We start from the raw sequence: 26,569 nt of genomic DNA on the forward strand, positions 1-26,569 counted from the left end.
TGCGTCAGTGGTAGTGTCACTGAAATGGCTCATGACGTCCTGTTGTGTTATTTAACCACTCTCCTCCTAAAGACAACTGAGAAAGAAAAGAGATGACAAACTGCAGATAGTAAAATATGCAGCCGAAAACGGTAATCGAGCAGCAGAAAGAGAGTTTGAAATGAGGGAGAAACTTATGAGGGAGACTGGCAAAAGGTGACTCTTACTGCAATGAAGAAAACAAAGAAAGCTAATCGGCTAATCGGCTAATCGCGGGCTGAAAGCGAGACGGCCAGAGCTGGAGGAACGAGTCGGGAGGGGCTCGTTCACGGTGCAGTTACGTCTCCACGCCTTTTAATACCTCCATGCTCCACGCCCTGGTAGCTAGTTGTTCTGTGTGCTATTGTATAGTTCAATAACTGTTAATGTGTTACGTTAACATACTGGACACCTACCCTATTCAGCGTATTGTTCTGTGTGCAATTGTGTAGTTGAATAACTCTTGTATTTATAATCTAAATAAATGCGACTTATAGTCCGGTGCGACTTATATGTTTTTTTTCTCTTCATGACGCATTTTTTGACTGATGCGACTTATACTCCGGAGCGACTTATAGTCCGAAAAATACGCGTACCCAACAAACGGATTTCCGAATAGCGGAATATTCAGATCCAGCCCTATAGCTCATCCAAACAACTTCACACTCGACACTGCACTTCCTCAGGTCCTGAACAACACACCCTTCCCATGACATAGCTGCGTCCCCTAGCAATGCTCAAGAATATATGTCATTCCCTAACAGCTATCTATTTGGGACCAGGCTATTCCTGGGTTCCTGAGAAAGCGTTCCTGAGAAAGCGTTCCTGAGAAAGCGTTAAGTCAGTTACATCACTGACGCTTGAGATGTTTGCAGCTAACGCTCAGCAAGTGAAAGTCCTACAGTATTCATCTTTTGTACAATATTAGGCAACTTTCTGCCAACACTTACTGTATATGGACATGGAACTCTTCTGGTTGGATCATCAGTGAAACAATCAAACAATTTGTGGAAAGTATCTGCCATATTACAGAAAATCTAAATACTAAGACTGTAGACTTTAAAGAAGAAGTCGACTACAAGTTCCAACTGCCAAACGCATAGAGCTTCAAATTCTGTGTCCATGCCACTAATCCTGGGTTCATGTCATATTGGCGTCACCGTAATTACCAATCTCCAACTTGTAAATCCATGTCATGATCACGTCTAGGACACCAAACAGACACACACGTCTGCCAGAGTTGGTCGTTCAAGGTAATTAAACCTAAATTTAACAGACTTACTGTTATGTTGTCAATGAACAGTATTTTTAACCCTCACATGACCAACTCTGCAATTATACAACTGTTTACGACTTGCAGGTCTGTGACGCGAACAGGACACACAGCAGGCTGAAGTTAGAGGTTGAGCTTTATGAGATTGTGATGAAGAAATTCAGAAATGTCCTTTTACATTTTGGATCACATTTCAATCTTTTCAGCAGCTATATATTTCTGTGTTTTGTTGCTGGTTGTTCCACTGTGGTTGTGACTGTGACTTCACAGCTCTTTTTGGTGTTTATTTTCTAATGGCTGCACCAGCGTAAGTAATTAGAGCCACTCACTACAACCGGCTGATAGAATTAACACCATTTTGTCATTGCACTGTGATTCAAAACCTGCAAGAACACATTCAAAACTACTACAAATTCCCAGTCAAATACACAGTGGAATGTGTGTGTGTCCCTGTTGGGAAATTCAACAGTATTTTGGGGATTTTGCGTTGTAGTGTAAATACTTGCAGCCCTTTGATTTTGCAGTGTGATCCAGTCCAAACTACACTCGGCTCCTAAGTCAGGCAATCAGTACACTATATTGTGTTTTTTTAAATAAATAGTGTCAGCCTAACAGTGGTGGTAGCGAAGGTCATAATTATGTTAAAGTGATAGTTTGGATATTTTAAAGTGGGGTTGCATGAGGTACTTCTCCATAGTCAGTGTATAAGTACTCTGGCATTGCCAGACCTTTCTCCACAGCGCTTCAGAGGAGGGTCTGGCTAGTCCACACAGCATTCCTGGATAGGAGAAAAACGTGCATTGGCATTTCTTCAACGGATCGGACAAAGCAACGGTGCCGCTGCAAAACAGCCTCGGGAAGGAACTTCAGAGGTTGTTTTTGTCGTACAACAGAAAACTCAGATAATCTAACTTACTGTCTGGATTTACCCTGCAGAGATCTGAAGAGCAGTTAACTTTAGTCCTCAGAAATCCACCGGAGTTTAAAATTCCAACACAAAGAAAGCGGAAGGTAACGGAAATCTGTCCAAAAACAGGCACAACCGGCAGAATTTCCGACGGCACCGGAACAATGTGCCGACCGTCATCTAATTAAGCTTAGCGTTAGTTCATGATGGTCACGGAAGTCATACGCCCACCGATCGAATTATCATTCCTACAGACTGATCTCATAAAGTGGCGTATGTATGACACACCAATTCGTATGCCGTTTTTGCGTGTTATCAAGACCCATAATCGCTCTTTAGCGTGTTTATCAACGCCGTTCGGGCCGCCATTGACCTACATTACGTGTAGGGATCGCGTCCCACGTGTGGCGTTTTTCAACCTTTTTTTTTTTTTTTTTTAAGCCTTCCCCTATGTTTCTTTCCTAAACCCAACCGTTTATTGCTTTCCTAAGCGTGGGACATTGGTCACCGTCGTGTTTTTGTCATTTTTTTTGTGTTACTTACACGCGTGTGACATTCTCGCGATAGTACGGCACGTTCTCGCGATAAGACGCGCCACGTGGCGACGTCATTCTCACATCAAGGCGGCCCTTTTAAATATGACTCCCTCCTCTCACTGATCCGTGCTACACTGACGCTGCTTCACTCACTACTGCTGCTGCTGGCAACGCTTTGCCTCCACCCCCCCCCCTCCACCTTCATAGTTCTGAGTCCTAACATGACTCAAAGTTTAAAATGGTTTTCAATGTCTTTCTTTTGGCTCACTTTTTTATACCCGGGGGGGGTTCAGCTTAGCATGCTGCTTGGCTGGCAACATTATCAAGAGCGGAGCCATCAGCGCCAAGCATAACTGTATTTCCTGTTGTTGCAATAAATGGTTAAATCTATGACCAGAGTGTTTCTGACTGAACTGTAGCTACTACACTGAATATGGAGAAGTCATTCTATCATTCTACTCCACTTCAAAATATCCAAACTATCCCTTTTAAAGTGATGCCTTGACATCTCAATACTCATGTGATATTAGGGCTGCAACAAACGATTATTATCAGTCAATTGTTCTGACGATAATTTTTTCAATTAGCTGTGTGGTCTATAAAATGTCAGAAAATGGCGAAAACGTTGACCAGTGTTTTCCCAAAGCCCAAGATGACGTCCTCAAACGTCTTGTTTTGTCCACAATTCAAAGAAATCCGGTTTACTCTCTCAGAGGAATGAAGAAACTAGGAAAAATTCACATTTAAGAAGCTAGAATTAATTTTTTTTTAATAAAAAACGACTCAAACCGATACTATCGATTATCTAGATAGTTTTAAGTTAGCAATTTTAATAGTATATTCTAAGTTTATCTTTGCAGCTCTAGATCTCATAATTTGTAGCATTGTTGTGCAGCAGCAGTCGGAACTAAAACTTGGATGATCCTAATGTATGTTAGTGGTGCCTTCAGGGCAGTGATTTACACTAGACCCGATGGACCCTATCCCAGTGCATCAGCAGTATTAGCCAGTTAAAGAGATGATGTGGCTGAGTTTGGCAAATCTCCAAACCCTACCTGCCAGCAGGCATGATGAACACAATCTGCCCTTCTCTGTCCACATTTTGTCTCAGTAATCAAGTGTTTTTATTCTCTAATGAATTTTGGATGAGCATCATGGGAGGAGGAAATTCTCAGATCGTGGCTGTAAAACCCAGAAGATCAGATGATAATTGTACCCTGAGCTGAGGAATATTAAGGATTAATGTTTCCACTCTTGTTCTCTCTGTTCTATTAATATTTCTCAATAAGCCAGGTTCAGTTCGCTCAATTACAGCCTGACACAAATGTTTGTGTGTGTGTGTGTGTGTGTGTGTGTGTGTGTGTGTGTGTGTGTGTGTGTGTGTGTGTGTGTGTGTGTGTGTGTGTGTGTGTGTGCATACGGCCTCCTTTAAGGATGAATGAGCTTTAATTAGGGTTTGGTTCAAATAAAGAAAGATGCCAGGAGAAGGTACAAACACCACCAACACAGTGGAGAGGAACAAAAAATTGAATACAATAGAAATGAATATAAAATAAGTGACCACACAAAGAAGCCCCTTTGGAAAGAAAGAATAAATGGAAGAGCGTTGTGAATCACTCCCAGCTGCTTCATTCATTCTGAATGGAAACGATGATCAGAACTTTGAAAATGAATGAAAATCAGGAATTCAACTGCACACTCAACTGCAGTGGGACTATTCTGCAAAGAGCTACTTGTGGTTGTACTGGAGTGTTTTCCAACCATCCATGACACACACACAAACTCACTGACTCAGGCCAAACCACACGCATACTAAATCTTCATATGCCTGAGAGGTTCAAAGTTTTAGGCTGTAGTTAAACTGAGGACGATTTGCTAGTAAATAAGCACAGATCAGTGCAAAAATGAACAAAAGACAATAACATCGGGTGCCCGAGGAAAAGCTACAGTGATTTTAATAACCTTTTGCTCTTTCTAATTGCTTCTGCTGCCTCTTTATCTCAGGGGAACAAGAAATGTTTTGTGAACCTGTCCGCTCAGATGTCGTGCTTAATAAAACCAGCATTACTGATGAACTGGAAACAGACATACCAGGATTCTCCCCTAAATCCCCTGGATTTGTTAGACACGCAAGTGGAAATTTTAAAGATTTTGTTTTTGTTGGGCATTTTAGGCCTTTATTGACAGGACAACTGAAGACATAAAAGGGGAGAGAGAGGGGGAATGACATGCAGCAAAGGGCCGCAGATCGGAGTCGAACCCGGGCCACGCAAGTGGAAATTTTACTGTTAATTGTAAACTCATTACAGGCCATTGAAGGAGAGCTCTGACATTTAGGGAAATGTGCTTATTTACTGTCTAAATGAGAGTTAGATGAGGAAATCGTGACAAATGTAATCTCTAGACGTCAGATGACATATCACACATCACCTTTTTGTTTACGGACCATAAGGCTATGTTCACACTTGGCGTCTTTGTTCAAGCTGCCAGCGTCTGTTTTACATTATAATCCTATGATGTAAACCGTGTTTTCATAAAAGTCCTGAGCGTTTTTCTAAACGCCACCGCTGACTTTTTTTTTTTCAGCTTGGAGCGTCTTTTTGAAGTTGAAAAAAGTTCAACTTTTCTGAAAAAATAAACGCCCCAAGTCCAACCTATGACAAGCGGAGTAGCCTGACTGGTCGTTTTCATAACAAGCAAAAATGGAGTCAGAGCACACAGAGTTATACGCTTATACGGTATGATCGGGAGCTCCCTGTTCAGGGAACTCGCTTTTTTTTATGTAACGTTAGCAGCACCACGCTCTCTCTCTTACACTCTATTCTTTCTCTACAGTAGCTCGCTCCACCGCTTTGTTTTATCTAAAGTTAAAGGTTAGATCGGGCCCAAAAAAATCAAGCCCGACCCTACCCGAGCCCGGCCCGACACATTAACTGTAATTATAAGCCCGAGCTCAAGCCCGATTTAAACCCAACCATATTTGAATACGTGGGCCAATTATGTGGACAATTCCGAGTTGTTTGAACTGCAGAAATGTGTTTAGAAGGGGTATGCTTGGACAAGTAACAAAAGAGGACATTGAAGGCTGACTATCATCATCAACACATGAAGCAGATGTGTCTGTTCATCGTCCGAGTCTCCGGGTTTTTTTTGCTGTCATAGGCGAGCAGCGTGCTGCACTTCATGCACTCGACAAAGCTGACACATATGTTGTCACTGCACACTGTCATTGTACACATTTGTTACTTAGGCCTAATAAAGTAATGATTAAAAAAAACACAAATGCCTGATCAAGGGCCCGGCCCGGCCCGAGGATAGTGGTAGGAAACATCGGCCCTCTATCTAACTCTAACGTTAGCACCGCTCCACATAGCGCTCTAGGTAGGATACTGTAGCAGTAGTTGTTGTTATACCTGCAGCGAACCAACGAACAGTGCTGATGTTAGGGCATGGAGACCAAACTAAACTAAAATGACAAACAATCAAACCAAAGCTGTGTGCCAGCTGTTGTTGGTGATCAGGATAATGTTTTCATGTAAAATTGGAGATAAATATGACCATTATGCACATGGTGATTCCAAGAAAGGTCACACTTCTAATGCTGATAGCCCTTTATGATAAATACCTGCATTGGTATTAAATGTATTCAGGTTCATCTGAAAGTGATGCAGGTCTTATTTGCAGCTGCTGGTTGTTTTTTAATCTTTATTTATTTTTTTTTGTATTTGTTGTTTTGTAATCGTGTGATGCAGCATTGTGAAACAGTATATAGATTATGGGTCAAATCAATCACATTTACACCCGGCATCAGTTTAAGATACTGTACTTTGCCAAAGTAAAAAAGTACTAGCAAACAGGAAAAAGGTACCAAATTAACAAAAATGACCAACTCATGATAATATCAATACATAGAGCGGAAATGATTGATCTATTAGTCTGCAGATAGAAAATTAATCGGCAACTATGTTGATAATGATTAATAATTTATAATATTCTTTTTTCAAGCAAACATGCCAAACATCTTGTAGTTCAAGTCACTCAATTATCAAGATTTGCTGCTTGTATATGATAATAAACTAATATTTTGGTAGTGTTTTGGACTGTTGGTGAGAAAAAACAATGATATCTATTTCAAGTCATCATTTGGGCTTTAGATTGACTGTCTGGCATTTTATAAACCAAAAAATTAATTGATTGAATCAAGAAAATAATTAGATTAGCAGATTAATTGAAAATGAATACAATAATTAGTTTCAGCCCCAGTATAAAGAACCAAAACTAAAAGAAAAGGGAGGTACAGGTTGTACGAGCAGTGTTTTGTTCTTTCAGGTTAAGGACTTGCCCAGTGGGCTGAGTTCAGTATGGGGGAAAAAAATATTTTATAGAAGATTATTTAGTAGTAAGATGATTTAAAATTGCAGCTCAGTAGTAAATGGTTACCTGAATGTGGAGTTGGGTCAGTTTAGAGCTGACAACTTGAAATACACACTACTTGTTTGTACTGTTACTGCAAACAGGAGGCCAGTGTTTCAAATCAAGTTAGCTGGTTAATCATGAATGCTTTCAAATTAAATTTTTGAAGGAAAACTACTTTACTACTCTGCTGCTTAAGTCAAGACCATCGACTGGTAAAGACTACATATCAGCTCAGATTGATTTAACATTCCTCTTCGAGCAGTTTTCAGGTTGTAATTGTCCTTACCATTGGTGAATAGCCTGGGAACCAGAGATATCTGCGAGCTCTGGTTTTATTTACTCTGGCAGATACGTGTGGTCACTACTCTACTATATACTATATACTCTGATTGGTTGTAGGTCTATCCAGTCGCGTCTCTTGCATTTTGGTCTACGGATGTTGATTACGCCCCTCGGATATCGACAATGAACTGAGAAGTTCTAACTTGCATTTGCCATTTGGTCTGGCGATGCCAGGCTAGTCGATAATGGTACACTAGGAACAAAACAGAAATCAGCTCATCACTTTTTATTATTTCACAGAAACTAACCCCAAGATACAAAGACTGTTTAACACAGAACAGCAAGATGCACATGTGTCTATTCTTGTCAAGATGGTAGCATCTCTGTCCCTTCTTTGGAAAAAATATGGCAGCATTGCAAAAAAAACAATTTGTCATTATCAATGTATGATTTTCTCCAATTAATAAGTGTATACAATGCATAAAACAAGCAAACATGCCTTCAGATTTGTCTGACAAATACTACATAAAAAATCTAATTCAACTTACAATAAAAACCAGAGGCATAGAAACGCAGCAAAACTTCACATCTGAGGAGCTGAAACCAGTAAATGATTGAAATAACCCATTGTGGCAAATGACAGCCTAATTTGTCATTTTCTTTCCATCAACTAATCAATTGACTGAAGATTGCTTCAGCGGTAAAACATAGCGAACATAAAATCGGTCAATGTGATATTGTTCTGCCTTAAAGACAGCGAGACAATGGAATCAATAACATGGTGTTCAGGTCTGACTAACTCTCTCTCAGGATTCTTATCTGCTCTCTGACAGCTCAGCCATGGTGGTGAGTAATTACTCAGGGTCAAGCATACTCGTGATCTCCAAGCAAGCCCTATTAAGAGTGTGTGTGTGTGTGTGTGTGTGTGTGTGTGTGTGCGTTGACAGCCCTACTCAGGCTGTGACTTAAATCTAGTCTGATGGACCGTTGGCTAGAAAGGATCCTCTCGCGGTATTCAAGGTGAAACTTACAGCTTCTTGCAAGTTCATTTGAACTAAAACACGGCGATCAAAAAAGACATTAACCTTGCACAGCAGCTGGATTAGTGATATCACAAGATCATGTGAGAGTCACGGGATCACATATCACACAGAAATCCATCTTGCCAGTCTTCAAGTACTGCGTTTGTGTCTGAACTAACAAGCTTACCGAACCAATCAGCGTCCGGTGAGGAGCTGCTGACAAATACCGTCGTGGTTTAGGTGTGTGTGTGATTGATCGTTCAAAAACAACAATGGCGGGGCGTGATAGACAGATGGTTCATCCAATCACCTGCCAGCTATTATTTTGAAAGTGCCTGCCCTTCTTCAAACATCTTCCAATGGCGGCTTCTCAGATGGTTCTGTGTAACAAACCATCTGGCTCGTCTGGTTATAAAGACACCACACGTGAATACGACTGCAGTGCTTCATGTGTTAAGGCGCAGATATTCTTGCTTTTTATCTACGCGTTAGCATTCGTTAGATGGCTGCCACGCGTATCTCAAAAGGAACGCACCTGTGGAGCGTAGGTTGTGCACGTCTCCAGAAATTAACGCTATACGTCAGCAAGATGCAATTCAGAACATGAACCTAAGGGCAGAATATCATCTGACAGGCAGGTCAGCAGCTGTTCCACACTCCAGCCCAGGAGGTGGCTTCCGATGTCGGCCAGGGATGATATGGCCCTGATCTGCCCCCTAGTGGATATATACGTTTAATCCTCCACGTACAGGCAAGTACACAAGTATATCAGGGCCTTAATATGTGCAATTTATAGAGGTAGCCAATTTAAACAGTAGCCAATTGGAGATCCCCCCTTATAGGGATTTTTAACACTAGTGGTGGAGGGCTAAAGACAAAACAGGTAAGGTAAATGAAATAACCTTCTGTTAAAATAATCATTGGCTAATAGGAAAGCCTCTGAAGAAATCCCAATGAAGTCATTGGATAAGAGGCGGAGCCCCGGTCGGATGACGAAATTGGAATGATAACTGTCCTGGACAAGTTTTTGCAAACCAGTTCAAACACCAGTCACAATTATAGACCTGACCTGATAACGTGAGGAAGTTTTAAAACCTGCGTAGATTTGTCCGGTTGAATCTGACTCAGGTTTGTTTTTCCCCCAAGGCACAATTTGTTTGGGCAGATCTGAACGCTTCAATCGTACTCAGGCGTGGACCCTAACCACTGCACCAAGACCCAAGCGGCCTCACTTGTCACTTGGCTTTCAACGATGCATTTCTGGTTGGCTTGACGTTTTTTTTCTGAAAAAAAAAACACAAACCGAACCAATGGGAGAACACAACCACCTTGCCACCTCATCCACTGATTCAGACCAGAGCAACTTTACGGTTTACAACAACACGAATACCTGTGTGTTTCTCTCGGTATACGGTTTTACTGCTGTTGTATTTCAAATTGTATTTTATGTCATTTTAAATGTATATCTAATGTATTTTATTTCCTAGCCCTCCTACCCTTCCCCTAAGTTACTTTGCCAATTGTCAGGCCGTAACCATGCCCTGAAACCCACAACCCAACGAGTATCCAATTAACAAATATAGCCTCCGTTTACCTGTCTTGTTGGCGCACACACTCACTCGTAGAGCTCTGGTACACCTGCAGTGTTCACATAAACCGGTGCTGTGGCTACAAACACAAAGCTTCCTATATATTTGAATGATGGCGATGAAGCGCAACGAGACAGTCCAACTAAAAATATGAGTGAGTTAAGTGTAGCAGAAAGTCTGTCCATAGTGCTTCAGGGGGTTTGAAGACATGCCCACAACAACAAAGACTCTCTGGTTTCTACATAGACAGCAGATGCTGCTGGTTTCTGTTCTAAAGCCTGGCGTTTGGATGATTCACTCCCTCTCTTCTTTTTCAGTTACTGTTAGAAACTGCTGATTTGGGAAAAGAGGACGGAACCGAAAAGGCCTCTTCTCTGCATTGTTTTGTTGCACTTGTTAAGAAAGGACAGCTTCCACTTTTATGATTCCTTTGGTATGGAGGTTAGTGAACTCAGCACATTGTTGCATATCTCTGCTCAAAGACAATCTGAAAAAAGGTCATATCAGCAAAGGGTAATATAAACACCTCAGTGGATGGAACAAGGCTTTTTATGATAATTTATTTAAAAATCCCCACCAAAGGTACACATTGGGTGATGTGGGGAAAAAAGGATGTATCTATTTTAAAACGAGAGAGAAGCTAAGGGTTTACCTGTTGATTCCAATGTAGTTGAAGCCAGCAGTGCCATTCATTTGGTAGTTAATGTATTATTCTTGTTTCCTACATGACTATTAAGACATTTTTTTTCTTTCTTTCTTTCTTTCTTTCTTTCTTATCTGAATTGAGGGTATGAGGTTAGAGGTTGTCACTGTGCAGAGTGCAAAGCACTCTGAGATAATATTTTGTCATACCAATTAAAAAGAAGACTTTGTAGAGGGAATTTCTTTATTTCCATTTTGCTTAACAGTCTGACTATCTGTGGCTTTTAACGGCTCTGTCAATCAGGATAAAAGCTTCCTGTCTCTGTCTCACTCACACACACACACACACACACACACACACACACACACACACACACACACAAAAGACAAACACCTGCCCACAGCAGTTAATAAAATCTAGTACCACTGGTTAGGCTGTACACACACACACACACACACACACACACACACACACACACACACACGTCTGTAAAATGTCTTTGTGATCGATTATAGTCAACGGATGCTCATTACACTAACACACATACACACACATGCACACACCATATGGCTGCAGCTGTCCAAAGACTAGAAAGCTTTTAGGGTGGGAGGAGACAAAGGGAGCAGGAGGAGGAGAGGAAATCCTTTCTTTGTATTTATCTGTTTAACACTCTTTCTCCCCGTAGCTCTCCCTCTCTCTCTCTCGTTTGTCCCCTGGTGGGTAATAAGGGCTAATCCACTTAAGATGCCTCTCTCTCTCTCTTTCTCTCTCTCTCTTTCTCTCTCTGTCTGTCACCCCAACATCCCACATACACAAATACACATATACACGAAAACACACACACACACACACACACACACACACACACACACACACACACACACACACACACACACCCATCTGCCACTGTTCTTAAACTGGGTGTGTGAGTGGGAGACAAAGAGGGAAAGATGGAGGAAGGGAAGGAGGGAATCCTTGCCTCTCTGTCTCCTCAGCAGCAGCATCTTATTATTCCTGATGGCAGCAGGGGTGAGAGACCCTCTCTCTCTCTCTCTCTCACTCACTCACATACACAACACACACACACACACACACACACACACACACACACACACACACACACACACACACACACACACACACACACACACACACACACACACACACTCTTCAATAATATATGTGCAGCTCCACCCTCTACGTTTCCTTACCATGACTCAGGACTGAGGCCTCATTTAAAGGAACAGGACACCCTACTCGTTGGGCATACTTTTTACTGTAAAAGTCAGGCAATTACAACTGTTGGCATACTGTATGACCAATGAGGAAAAAAATGTCAATATGTCAGTAACGCTCGGTTCTTACGTGTTCGTCAAGTGCAGCATTTATTCCACTGCGGCTTAAAATACCGCCCTGCCAAACAAATGCATCATTTACTCCTGGTTCAGTAACATTTGCTACAATGCTGTTGTTTTAGGAAATTAGCCTTTTTTGTAAAGAATGAAAGTATATATTGGTGATTTATTTCAGTAGGAACATTTAGGCTTGGGGCTGAGTGCAACAGGAAGTCATAAAGTATTGAGAGATTAACCAATACTTGTTGGTTTCGGTCTTTTAATGGGATTTGTTTAAAATAACAAAAATATTAGATATGGTCAGATATATCCTTCAACTAGTTCTGTGTAGTCCTGAGGGCCATCTGTTGGGAGTGCTTGCCAAACTAGTAGCTAATGTGGACCTAATTAGAGCATATTGAGCTAATTCAACAGTAATTAATTCATTCATAGGGCATACCAAATTTAAGAAATATGATCCCATCATTACATTACTTTACATTTATACTTTTATCCAAAGTAATTTACAATAAATGCATTCAACCACGTGGGTTTGACCCCAAAAAGTGCAAGAATCATACAAGTACATCATCCGATTACACTTACAGTTACACCCCTACAATATAAAATGAACACAACTATGTCAACATAAGATCAATATAACAATAAGATATATTCACTCATATACTCATATCCAGAAATACATATATAAAATTGCTAAAACTGAAAATGGGCATTAATAAACTGAAAAAAATTAAAATCTACTGTAAAGAAATATCTTAAGAATTGGCGCTAGGATGCTAGTTATGACTCTTATCCAAGTTTTAATATTCTGGATATGACGTTTACATGGAAGATAAAGAAACCTAGCTACTCATCTGTCCATATACATAATTTTAGGTTTATGAACGGAATGTTTTGACTCCTTAACATCCAACCACTCTCTCTCTCTCTCTCTCTCGTGTCTGTACTGGCATGAGTTGGAGAATGAACCCTGCATTTATTTCTACATTTACCGCTCTGCTGGATTTGCCTTCATCTTATCACCGATAATGAAAGACCGGGGCAATACTTTAATCAAGCTTAAAACTGTATGGACAGTCTGGACTGAGCCTGGTGGATTCTGGGGCTGCACCAGCTGCATTAACTGTTAACTGACAGATCATACAAGTGAGGGGGGATAAGCTCCGTACCAGAGCTGCTTTAAGAAATTACATTTTAATAACCTGGTATTCCCAGATGGTACAGGCATGTCCCTGCTGTGAACTGCATGCATGACATGACGATTTCCGTTTGACTCCATGGCAAATGAAGTGTACTGATCTGCCATGAACTTTGAAAAAAAGTCAAAGAAAAAAACATTTCTCTGCGACAAGAGCTTTTTTTCTGGAAACATGTCAACACCACAAACTGTATACAATTCAGCGCTCCTAAAAGTGTAATGAAAAGACTGCAGTGTGTACGCTGAAACTTTAGATGACAATGTATATATAAGAGGCTTGTCCTGTAGGAGAACCGATTTTGGGTTACAACAGACTTCTGCTGCCTCTGTATGATAAATTCACATTTTTTGCTCATTATTAATAGATGGGAGTTCGAACATTAGCTGAAGAATGCTACTACAATTCAGTTTTTCTTTCTGCCTGGGGCCAGATGTGCACTGTTAAAGGGGAACGCCATGGATTTTTCACATCAAAGTCCGTTTACAGGACTTAAGGAGAACTTTTGCATATATGAAAAAAAGCTTGTATGAGCTTTTTGTGGCTCCAGAGGGAGCTGCCGGAGTCTGATAAATTGAGCATTGGTTGGGCTGAAGACTACAAAACATTCTGTGCACTGAGTTAGAAAAAAAGTGAGCTTACCAGACATCTGCAGCCCGCTCCTCAGGCTATGGCTCGAGGCTACATTTGCCGCAATTAGCATGACACATCTGAATCCCTTACTTTGCTGTCGAGTGCTAGGTTATGACCAATAAGAAGATTGCACGGACGATATCTCTGGTTCTGCAGCAATGATTTTGAATGTTATACTGCAATGCTAAATTAGCAGAGTACTCTACTGCACATTTCACTTTCTCTAATTTAAAAGAAAAACACTTGTGATTTTCTGAAACATGGCAAAAATGTCTTCTGTGAAAAAGGCCAAATTTTACAGAAACATGGACCGTATATTTATATACTAGCAGGCAGGGTGGACTGCCTATAACTTTACATATATGAACTCTAATTTTACATAATTTCAAATGCTTGCAAAAACGACTTTTGTTTGCAAATTCTCTAGCAGGCATTACATCCACAGCAGCACCCCACAGCCTCACACACGTAAACAAACCAGCATGCAGCTAGTTTGGTACAGCCTTATTTGAAGTGTGTTAAGCCCGCCTGCTGCACACCTACATGAGAGCAGATGGCGTTCAGTGAATTGACTGTAATGAAGTCTGTTAATATGTATTCATGGCAACACATGATCAGAGGTGTCGGTGTAAGTGCTGGCAATACTAGTGGATTAGCATTAGTCCAACTAGTGTTACCGACAGCGTGATCTCATTAAGCGTATTTAAACAACAGCCTTTATCATTAGCTTTAATCCTGCTGCATGAACTCAGTAATTGATTTTCATGACAGATGTCCAAACTACAGCTTGGTGAGAGTGGGATTAACAATACTAAACCCTGCTAAACAAAATCACACATCAGTTTTACAATTCATCCAAACTCTCTCTCCCTCTGAGTTTCAGTGTTTATATTGCAGGTTAATCTGGCTCTAAGCCTGGAGGAAGCAGTGTGTGTGTGTGTGTGTGTGTGTGTGTGTGTGTGTGTGTGTGTGTGTGTGTGTGTGTGTGTGTGTGTGTGTGTGTGTGTGTGTCTGAATCAGAGTGAATTAATGGATTACTGGTCATTTATCCATGTAAGGTCTCTGTTTGCAAAGCACTCACACATACACTTGTCCACGTCCATCCACAGGCTACACAAAGTCATTCTTAGGTGCCCTATACACACAAAAAAATATATATGTAATGTCAACCATACATATTCATTATTTCAAGTCTTTCCTTCAGTACTAAAAGAAACCTGTAATATCAGAAATGAGACTTTTCAGGCTGCAAGCTTCTCCTCAGAGTGGATGGATGGATGGATGGATGGAAGGACTTATATCGGCGAGACGTAACCGACCCACATTAGATACAGTTTCTTCCTCATTGTCGTTATAAGATTCATTGTTTCCTGTATCAGTTACATTCATTCAGTCACATAAAGCCGCTGACTCCATTTTTTTGGCATCACGTTACCTTATGTTAAAATGGTCCCATTACCTTCCACGCAGTGAGGTATGCAGACTTTAAATTTGAGGGTAAGGGAGCACCTGTATCAGACCTACTCAGAGAGAAGAGTAGGAATTTCTGGCACAGCTTCAGCTACTTCCAAGATACATGGAGAAGGGAAATGGCCTGAAGAGGTCTCTGATTGGTACTCAGCATCTGCAGGTAACCTAAATTGGGGTATTGGAATCAGTTTCGAGAAAAGATAAAAGTTGGATTGTTGATCTTACAACATGTCATCCAATTACGTCTAAAAGGCCATCACAGCCTCCTCCTCGGTGTATCCCACTGGTACCCCAATACATTTCAAGGAACTCTCATTACTTTGAAGTCTTCAGTGTTTCCCACACAGACTAATGTGTGGCGGTGCGCCACACAATCAACACCGGCCGCCACATATTACATTTTGTTATTAAATTCTTTTTTAACGCTATTTAAAACACGCAGCATATTCGTTCAGCTGCATTTCCTTTCCCTGCTCTCCTCAGTCTCTCGGTCACTTGTGTCTCTCTCACATAGGACACACACACACACACACACACACACACACACACACACACACACACACACACACACACACACACCCTCCCCCTCCGTGCACACAGCGTCTGTCTCCATGAAAACAAGAGAAAGACGGCTGGCGAAATTCACAAGTTCAGGAAAGGTTGGTATCTGTTAAACACCTTTACACAATCACACATTAAAAAGTGCTATAAAAATATTTTATATTCTGAATACAATGTTATAATACAATGAGTCCTGACCCGACTCTTAGCAAACAAGCCATTGCGCCTGCTTTAGAAAGTTAACTAGTCGCAAGTTTACGGTAAAATGCAGTTGGGTTGTCGAGGTCAAAACACTATATGTAGCAGCTGTGAATCAAATAAAATTATAAATAATGGGATGTCATTTTTTTTTACTCTTACACTGAATGTTTGCTGCTTCAATCCAGATGAGTATTGAAAAGTATTTTCCGCGGCTGAAAAAGGCACGTGTTGAGGATGAGGACCAGCTTGAACCGGAGGTATCAGTCTGAAACAGAGCTCAACAGTCCGACCAGTGGAATTAGTTATGTTATTAATGTGTGTACAATATTTTCAGGCTTCAACCAGTGCTGCTCAAGCAGAAAGACAGGGTCACTGGGAGAGAAAGAGATAGATTTGTTAGGCATTGAAGAAAGAGGAGGAGAGGAGGAGAGCATCCAGCAGCGTGTACTCCTCCAGTTTTTGATACTTGATTGTTTTACGAAAATAAGTATTTAACCCCCCCCTGCCACAAATTGCTTTCTAATCTGTGGGAAACACTGGTCTTCATGTGATGAATTGTACCAATGTGGATAACTGCATACAGTTTTGGACAGTCTCTCCTCAATTCATTCGCATTCATGGCGTTCCACTCGGTCGAACAGACAAAAGGGACGAAATAAGTGAAGAAATTTTAAAAAATGAAAAAAGACCTTGAGAGAAAAGTTCAAACTCTGCATCACTCCTTTCCACACCTGGGGGACAAGTGGGCATTATTGTTATCTTACCTTACTGAAGTTGCCAGAAGTGCCAAATTAATGTTGGACTGCCGCCAAAGCCGAACCTCTTTTGTCTTTCCTAACCATCTCCATGGCTACAGATTTACTCATGGCTTTTCAGTAGATTCACTGAGAAAAAGGAACTCTAATTACTTGCTCATGCACATACAGTGAGTGTTCGCGTCACTCCTCACAGCTGGAATGTGAAGAGCACACACTGAGATTCAATCTCACGAGAATAAGCAGCAACAGAAACATAAAAACTTTGTATTCCAAGAGAGAAGTAATTGAAATATTTCAGCCTTAATGTTACTTGGGGTGTATGGTCTTAATCCCCCAGCATGCCTGTGTGAGGATCTGCTGCGCTTCACCTGTTTCTAACACGACAAAAGACCGGAATGACATCGCTAGCTCCTGCTTGTTTTTGCTGTTATTCTGATTAAAAAAAAGAGAAAATAGTGATTTAGCGATGTAGCGTAGCAACCGCTATTGACAAACAGCTGGCGTCGGTTGTCTGATAAACACTCAGACACTGCTCTCTGATTGCGTGCGAGTAGGTATGAATGTTCCTGTTTCCGTCTGATAATTTAGGATCCTATTTATAAGCTGCTGATTAGCATAACATTGGGCAGCCGCGCTGCCTGCACTTTCCTGTGTGTGTGTGTGTGTGTGTGTGTGTGTGTGTGTGTGTGTGTGTGTGTGTGTGTGTGTTGTGACTCTTTTTTCAAATTTTTAAATGTGTCTAATTACCGTTTAATGTTTTTTCTTCTCTCGGCACTTCCACCATTTCCTATACATACAAAATTCAAGTACATAAATATCACTTTTTCAAAACATTAACTGCCTCAACCATATACAGGGAAGGAAGGAAGCCTAAATTAAAACACAAAATAAACACAAGAAAAATCCACTTGATTAGAGCTTTTTAAGCTAATATGTAAATGGTGGAAACTTCTACAAAGACCTTTTATCATCAGGCAGCCACAAGTCTGTGGAGGCTGGGACACATTGAAATTGTTGAGCCGAGTATACTATAAGTTCTGATTTGGGTGTTGACACTCAATAAAATCAAACAGTTTTTGATGCTAAGTCTTTGTCCTCTGATATAGTCGCAGGCCATAGTTACATTAAAATGACTTTAAACATTTTTCAAACCGAATTGACACCCACCGTTAATATAGCATGTGTGAGTTCATGTCTAATAATAAAAAAAAGGGCGAGCTGTGAGCAAGAATGATTTAATAATCCAGTCGATCAGGTTTCAGCGCAGAGCCAGCGGCTCAGCTGAAGTTGACCTCACTCTCATGAAGTTCTCTCTCCTCCAGCTATCTTAGTCCTTTCTGTCATTGTCTCTCCATCCACCATTTCATCCGAGTTTAGTGTTTTTCCCTCCATTTCTTCACCTTTTCTGCACCAATTGCAGCATTAAAACAAAGCAAAGTTGAGTGTTTTTTGGAGGGACGTTTGTTTTGAACTAAATAGAAGATTATCATCCATTGTCCATTGTCACAATTGAAAGAAACTGTATATACAGTATATTGGTGGAAATATGTGCAGGGTGCTGCAGTAGGTGTCTCAAGGATTAAAGATGTCAACCAATCTCAAATCCACACACACACACACACACACACACACACACACACACACACACACAGTGAAAACAATACCAGCATCGCTGTTGCGGCTGGTAACCTGTTGTAGAGTACGTCATTAGAATCGACAGTCTGACGAGCTTGATCTGTTTTCTAATATAGTTTAGTTTTTACCTTTGCCATACTAACTTCAGTGTGTTTGTCAATGCCATGCACATCTTATGTCGTATTATTATTATTATTATTATTATTATTATTATTATCCTTCATTGTGTCACAAAGGAAGTAAAGAGCAAAACAAGCAGAATGCAAAGTGTGTAATATGAGGGTTGAATCCGTGCTAAAAGTGTCAAAATCACAAATTTGATTAAACATGCGCAGAAGCATCATGCAAAGAAACATGACAGTTGTACTGTACAAGCGAGAAGCACTATTGCAGGAAGAGAAGTCACCATGAGGCTCCTATGTCATTACTAAGTCTGACAGCACTCTGGATAGACTGAATTCAGCTTTGCAAAAAAAAAAAAAAAAAAAAAAAAAAAAAGCGTCAAGGAGGAATCCACGACGCATGCAACAGAAGGGATGTTAGATGAATGGCAGGTGGATTTAATTCTATGAGACAACGTCAGGGACGTGGAAACAGCTGGGTGCAGTCTCAGATCGGTATCAGTATTGGCAGATACTCAATAATGTGTAATTGGTTTCAGGAATGAAGAAGTGGTACGGAGCATCTCTAATTTCCTCTGTGCTAAAGTCAAAGAGACATTCAGCTGATGGAGATAGATCCCCCTGTGCTCCGCTCTCACAGCTGGTCAGACACAGTGGTGCATTCCAATGTGTCGGGTAGCTTTGTTTGTCGTTTGTTTGTTGTAGACAGAAATCATTTCATTCTGCTCTTGTATGTGAATAATTTCCTAAAAAGAAAGCGTCCTCTACCTCTACAAAGCCAACACACAGATTAAAGAAAGACACTGGTGCATATTTCAGCCGATGCTGCATGTGTAATGATTTTAATACAGCATATATAATAAAAAGGAGAGGGGAAAGAGGGAGGCACGCTTTAAGAGGCCTGGGTGTTAAATCTTGCTGCACACCAGGTGTGGAGGCATTATTCTTTCTTCAGATATGAGATAAAACATTTTAATGGAGCCTCTTCTCAGCACTGCAGCAGCAAGAAAATATGGACATTATGAAAAAGACCACGTGAATATGATAGCTCCCTGCACTGAAAACTTAAAAAGATCATCCATCCCTAAATGCTCAGCCTTTGGGACACACTACGCTGCGTTATATCATGTCACTTGACATCATTTCATACTTGCACTGGTTATAAATGAAGTTGGAGTAGTTTTTCTAACACAAAATCTGCATTGGAAGGTTCACTTCTAGCAATAAACTAGTGCTGAAAACAAAAACGCCCTCATACCTAAACAACAGAATAGGTCGATGGCCAATGACTCCCATAATGACATGTGAGCGTTCTATTTAACGCCACAAAATGGCCCATGGTGGCTGTTTACAACCTGTAACTGTTACGTCTGACCGCAAATGGCAGCTTTGATAACGTGACGGCTCTATTTAAGGTAACAGCTGAAGTTATAAACACGTAGTTAACGTTGTGAAACGGAACTAGTTAAGTTTAGGCAACAGAAATAAAGTTAGTTAGGGTTAAAAAAAAAATATCAACCCTATGTCACGGAATTAGGTCTGTAAAACAAAACGACATTACTTTACTGTAATGCAGCCTTTAAAACCATGAAAAGACAACACTTATGCCATATTACGCTATCCAAAATCTAAGACAATATCTAGTCTCATATCACAATATCGATATAATATCGATATATTGCCCAGCCCTAAGTCAAATTAACACTCGTTACAACCGAGTTGTGCAGAAGAGCATCTCTGAATGCCGAACTATGAAGCAGAGGAGCTACAGCAGCAGAAGACCACACCAGGTGCCACTCCTTTCAGCCAACAATGGGAAACTGAAGCTACAATTGGCACAGGCTCTCCAAAAGTGGACAATACAGGATTGGACAAATGTTGCCTTGTCTGATCTCATAGGGTCAGAATTCGGCGTAAACAACTTGAAAGCATAAATCCATCCTGCTTTGTATCAACTGTTTAGTTATATTTGGGGGATATTTTCATGGCACACTTTGGGCCCTTTAGTACCAACTGGGCATCGTTTAAATCCCATGGCCTACCGGAGTACTGTTGCTGACCATGTCAATCCATTTATGACCACTGCCCTTCTTCTAATGGCTAGAATTCTAGCAGGATAACCACGTCACAAAAGCTCAAACCATCTTAACCCTCATGTAGTCTTCCCGTCGGCCACGCAGCCTTTGTCATTCTGGGTCAAAACGAAAACCTTTTTTTTTCCCCTAATGTTTTGGTCGTCGTTCTCATCACTTTTGTGGCTTTTTGATGTTTTGAAGCTTTTGAAGTTTTTGTCACTTTTTCTGATGTCTTTGTCGATTTTTTTACGTTTTTGTTGTTTTCTGACTTATTGGTCACTTTTTTTTCCTAGTTTGTCACTTTTTCTGTTGTCTTTGTCAATTTGTTTGGAAGTTTTTCTTGTTTTTTTTCCCCCCCACATTTTTCAAGCATTTTTGTCACTTTTTTCAACCTTCTATAAAAATAAAATTTCAACTGCTATAAAATCTAATAAAATACCCACATTAATTGAAAGTATTGAACTGATCATTTGTTTTACTCTAAAGAACGTTGTATGGAACCGTCCACGTTATTTGTTTTGGACAATTTGTTGAAAGAAACCCAAAACATTTTATATATAAATTTTTGAAAATGGGTCAAATTTGACCTGAGGACAACAGGAGGGTTAAACTGGTTTCTGGAACATGACAATGAGTTGACTACACGGCCTCCACAGTCACCAGGTCTCCAGTAAAGCACCTTTGGGATGGGGTCGGAAAGGGAGATTCGCAGATTCGTGGATGTGCAGCCGACAGCAACTGTCTGATGCTGTCCTGTCACTGTGGACCCAAATCTCTGAGGAGTGTTTCCAGCACATTGTTGACTCTATGCCACGAAGAATTAAGGCAGTTCTGAAGGCAAAATGGGTTCCAACCCGGTACAAGCAAAGTGGCGCTAATAAAGTGGCCAGTGAGTGTATATAAATATATGAAATCATACCGATAACATCATTCACGGCATTAAGTAATAATACTAATTGTTAGTTGAAGCCCTGCAATGAACCACAATATTGTCAACAAACCACACGAGAATGCTGGATAATTCAACCCTAGTTTTTAGATTTGTGTTTTTGACAGTTTTTTAAATGTTGCCCCCCCACCCAATAGAGGTTTTAGCCATCCCCGGAGGGAAATCACCAGCAGCAAAATGATAAGAATTGAGAATAAAAATAGCAATTCAAAGCCTCTCCAAATGTGTTTAAAGCAATTTACCAAACAGCTGTTGAACAAGCTGAACATAAACTTGAATATGAAAGCTAATCTCAGTTTTCTCTCCAGAGTCAGGCTGTACCGGTCAATTAATTTCAATATTAATATACATTTTTTAACCCGTTTTGTTAATTGGGGTTTTATTTCCTCAAGCATAATTGACATTTTTGTTTATCAAAGGAAAATGCATAGACTTCTGTCCTGTCAAATCAGGTAACACAGGCAGTGTTGGGGAGTAACGGAATACATGTAACGGCGTTACGTATTCAGAATACAAATTATGAGTAACTGTATTTCGTTACAGTTACAATTTAAATAGTTGGTATTTAGAATATAGTTACATTGTTAAAATCAGTGGATTACATGACGATACTTTTCTGTTTCACGAGTTTATTCACTCTGAATAAATTAAGGCAATTTAATGCATTTTCCAGAAGCCCGATATGAAATAGAAAAAAAATAGCTATTTGCGTGATCAGTCACAATGGAGTCGGAACCGGCACGACAGAGCCAGGGCAGCAATAAGTTTCTATCTTGGAAATTCAAACAGCATTTCACATTAAAGAACAAACAGGGAGAATGAAATACAGCTAACTGTGCCGTGCAGCCTCTGCTTGCCAGCAACCAACCTCCTTTCAGCTCCAAATTACTCCACCTCCAACCTGAAGAAGCATCTTAAAGTAAGTTATTTTGTTAATTAGCCAAGGGTAGTCGTCTGCTATAGTTTTACTGGTCACCTTGCTATTTTAACATTGACGTGCGACTTTACATTCTTCTAGGTGCTGATGTACTAGCTCCAGAGCCGTTTAAAGACTATAGCCCCGTTTGACATGCTAACTAACGTTAGCTAAAATTAGCTTGTGGTAGCTTAGACCGCGGTTAGATTTTTGTAGTATGCAGTTCGGGACTACCAATACAAAAATCTATCTCCTTGTTCAGGTACACATTCAGCCAGTTGGAATAAAAAGAACACACCATAATATGCCTGTTTAGTAAGCTGGATGTGATAGCCGCATTCCTACACTTATAAAACGCAATTCAATGTGGAAGTAATCCTGAAGTAATCCAAGTATTCAGAATATGTTACTCAGATTGAGTAACGTAACGGAATACGTTACAAATTACATTTGTGGGCATGTATTCTGTAACGAAATACGTTTTGAAAGTATCCTTCCCAACATTGAACACAGGTAACACCACCCCCACCCCCCCCTCCCCCCCACACACACACAAAAGGCCCATTCTGAGCCAGGAAAACCCCTGTATATAAATACTACAATACCCATGAGCCTCAGAGCTATATAGTGCTATAGAGAAGATGTCAGACACAGTTCTACCATATTCAGAAAGCACTGATGCGATCAAAGACACAAGACTACACCTTGAGTAGCAGGACTTGAGCTTGCCATCAGCAGGGTTTGCCCTGATAACTGGTTTGTTTCCTCCATCAATGCGCTCTGGGACTCACACTTGACTTCCCTCCTACAGCTGTTGTACCTTTGACCACATTTCAATGAATCCGACTTTTTTTTTCCAGCACAGCGTCTCATTGTTTGTCCGGATGACTCAACCAGTAGATTTTCCACGTCCACTTGCTGGAGATGTTCCAACTGACAGTCATCTAATATTATGGGAAAAAACGAAGAAGAAGAAGAGCACAAACAGATCCCTCTTACTCTAAACAATACACACAGTGTCTCGCTGTGGGTGTGTGTGTGTGTGTGTGTTTTTCTGATTTAATAAAGCACCTTGGCAGGACTGTTCATGATAAAGTTATTGAACTGAATTACACTGACAGAGAGAGGGAGAGTCAGGGTGTGTCCCCCTCCAGCACCGCTGCATACTGTGTATGTGTGTGTGTGTGTGTGTGTGTGTGTGTGTGTGCGTGTGTCAAACATGTGTCAACAATGCATCACCAGTGTCCTAAATTTATTTTATTATTATTTTCCACGTTTCTCTGTCTCACACACACACACACACACACACGCGCTGTGATAACTGGGATAACATTACATGACATAAAACATAACTGAATGCTTAATAACAAGTGTTTTCCTGCATCCTTATGGTCCAGGCGCATGTGCACTGTTCATACAATTCGTCACTTAATCGACAAATAGACAATTCATAAAATAAATCAATAATAAGTCAAGAGTTAGGGCTGCAACTTAGATTTTTCTTCATATATCAATCTGTCGATGATTTCTATCATTAATCAATTATTCCTTTGGCAGAATGTAGGAAAATGCTTCTCACAAGTTCCCCCCAGAGTGCAATGTGACAATGTTGTTCGACCAACTGTCCACAACCCAAAGATATTTAATCTCTATGTATATATATATATATATATATATATATAATAAATATAAAGAAAATCATGTTTAAGTAGCTGGAGCCATAGTTGGTGTTTTTGATTGATAAATGACTTAAAAGATTAAATGATCAGTGTAGCTTCTGATGAATTTTCTTTTGTTCTTACTAACTGATTAATCCGTTAATCTTTGTAGAAATTGCAAAATAGCAAACAACAACAACCAAACATGATCTGGTTTCAGCTTCTACACAGTGAGGTTCTTTTCTGGATTTCAAATCCGCAGACAAGACAGAATAAGCAGTTTAAAGAAACGATTGACAAGGAGATTAATCAATGATGCCAGCTGTGTGTTTAGCCATTATGCTCTGGTAGAAGTGTCACACACACACACACACACACAATCTCCATCATTATATCCTGCAGACAACCATATAAACACTTTTTCTCACCTTCTGACCAGGAATAAACTGTCGTCTGCTGCTTTTTAACTAAATGCATCAGGACACACACACACACACACACACACACACACAAATACAAACACACACACACAGCCTGCTTGCTGAGCTCTACAAAGCTCTACATAAATCGTAATTTAGTCGCATATCGAACAGATTTCCAGGAGCTGATCTGATGTCATTCCTCCATGATCCCTCTTTCTTTTGTAGAGACTACCAGCATCACATGAGCTCACGATATTGCATATGCACACACACACACACACACACACACACACACACACACACACACACACACACACACACACACACACCTATAGGCTACAAGCACTCACACAATCCCACTGTAAATGCAATGTAAAACGTCAAATATCGGCACGCAGAACGCGTGATTTTCAGCTGAATTGTAACGATTCCCTGTTCGATCCCCATGTAGTAGGCTATAGTGCCTGTGTGAGAGCACACACACACATATACACACACACACACACACACACACCAGATTTCTAGTGATTTTTTGCAGATTTCTGCTGCTGCTGCTCCACTTGGTTCCATGTGCTGGTTCAGACGGCTCCTGGTGACATTCAGCACACTTCACCCATCATGCTTTTGGGTCACATTGTGTTGGCTCTTCCTACCTGTTTTGTAGAAGGCATCAGTGTCGGGGTCGCTGGGCGCCTCCTCGGCCGCTTCTGCAGGGTTCATGTCGGAATCCGGTTCAATACAATCCACCGACAAAGAGAAAGAGACAGAAATAAAAGCCCCTCCGGTCCGGAAAAAAAATCCTCGCTTGTCGTTAGTCCTCACATGTTCTCCGTTTCCCTCTCTCTCTCTCTTTCTCCCTCCATCCCTCCCCTTCGCTGGGTTTCTTTCTTTCTGTCGCCCTCTCGGTTTGTTTGGCGTTTCAGGGGCTGGCTTCGCTTCTCTCTATTGTTCCCGGTCCAACCTCCCTCTCTGCTGCTGTCCGCCAGGGTCTCTCTCTACCTCCCTCCCCTCTCTCCCCCCCACCCGTGCCTTCCCTCTCCTCCCTCTGCCTCTCTCTCTCTCTGCCAATTCAAGTCATTGACCTTTATTAGCAAGGCATTATGTGCGTGTGTGTGTGTGTGTTGTTTAAAAGCATTTATAATGTATTGTCAAACTGATTCAAACAACAATTTATGATTATGTTGTACTATTATTATTATTATTATTATTATTATTATTATTATTATTATTATTATTATTGACGTTTTGTCCTGATGGTGGTGCCAATGTAACTCCAAATGATAAGAGTTCATCCTCTGGGGAGCACCAGTAGCCTACATGGATTCTTATAAACACATTTATTTTAAAAAGTAGTTAAAATTAGAATTTTTAAATGTACAGTATATTTATTCTACAAATGTCTTTTATGCATTGTGTGTGTTGTCTGAAAACTGCTTGATCCTCTTACGTAGATGTAATTTACAGTATAAATAATCCAAACTGGCCAGTGCAAACTGCCCCAAAAACCTATTATAATTTCCTTTACATAAATAAAGACATTTGTACCATATATTGATGCAGAAAAGGCACATATATATGTGTATATATATATATATATATATATATATATATATTTATATATATATATATATATATATATATACACTGTATGTCATCAAAGAATCCATAGTGAACATGTGAAAAGGAAATGATTTTTTAACTTTTTAGAGTCTTTTGAGCAAATGGTTTAGGTTTTACTGCACATTTACTCAATCTCAACAATCTAATTAAACTAAAGCTTCAATATTTTAACTTTAATTTGCTACCTGCCCAGCACCGAACAGCAGACAAACAAAGGAATTAGTGAAGACCAAACTAGAGCTAAAAGGAGAATCAAATTGGTGTGCATTCATGACGTGGCTGCAGACAAAACTCCAAATGCTAGGACAC

The 26,569-nt window shown here is 40.4% G+C and overlaps 1 protein-coding gene across 1 annotated transcript in view; it reads right to left on the bottom strand.

The window, feature by feature from the left end:
* LOC114563757 (kalirin) overlaps nucleotides 1–25,616 on the bottom strand; it is a 169,698-nt gene extending 144,082 nt beyond the window's left edge. Inside the window, exon 1 of the mRNA XM_028590599.1 lies at nucleotides 25,294–25,616. Within this exon, the coding sequence (XP_028446400.1) occupies nucleotides 25,294–25,360 (67 nt within the window). The 5' untranslated portion in view covers nucleotides 25,361–25,616. The remainder of the gene's footprint in view (nucleotides 1–25,293) is intronic.
* Nucleotides 25,617–26,569: the final 953 nt, after the last annotated feature.

The sequence above is a fragment of the Perca flavescens genome, chromosome 11, assembly GCF_004354835.1.
Source record: "Perca flavescens isolate YP-PL-M2 chromosome 11, PFLA_1.0, whole genome shotgun sequence".
Lineage (NCBI taxonomy): Eukaryota > Metazoa > Chordata > Actinopteri > Perciformes > Percidae > Perca > Perca flavescens.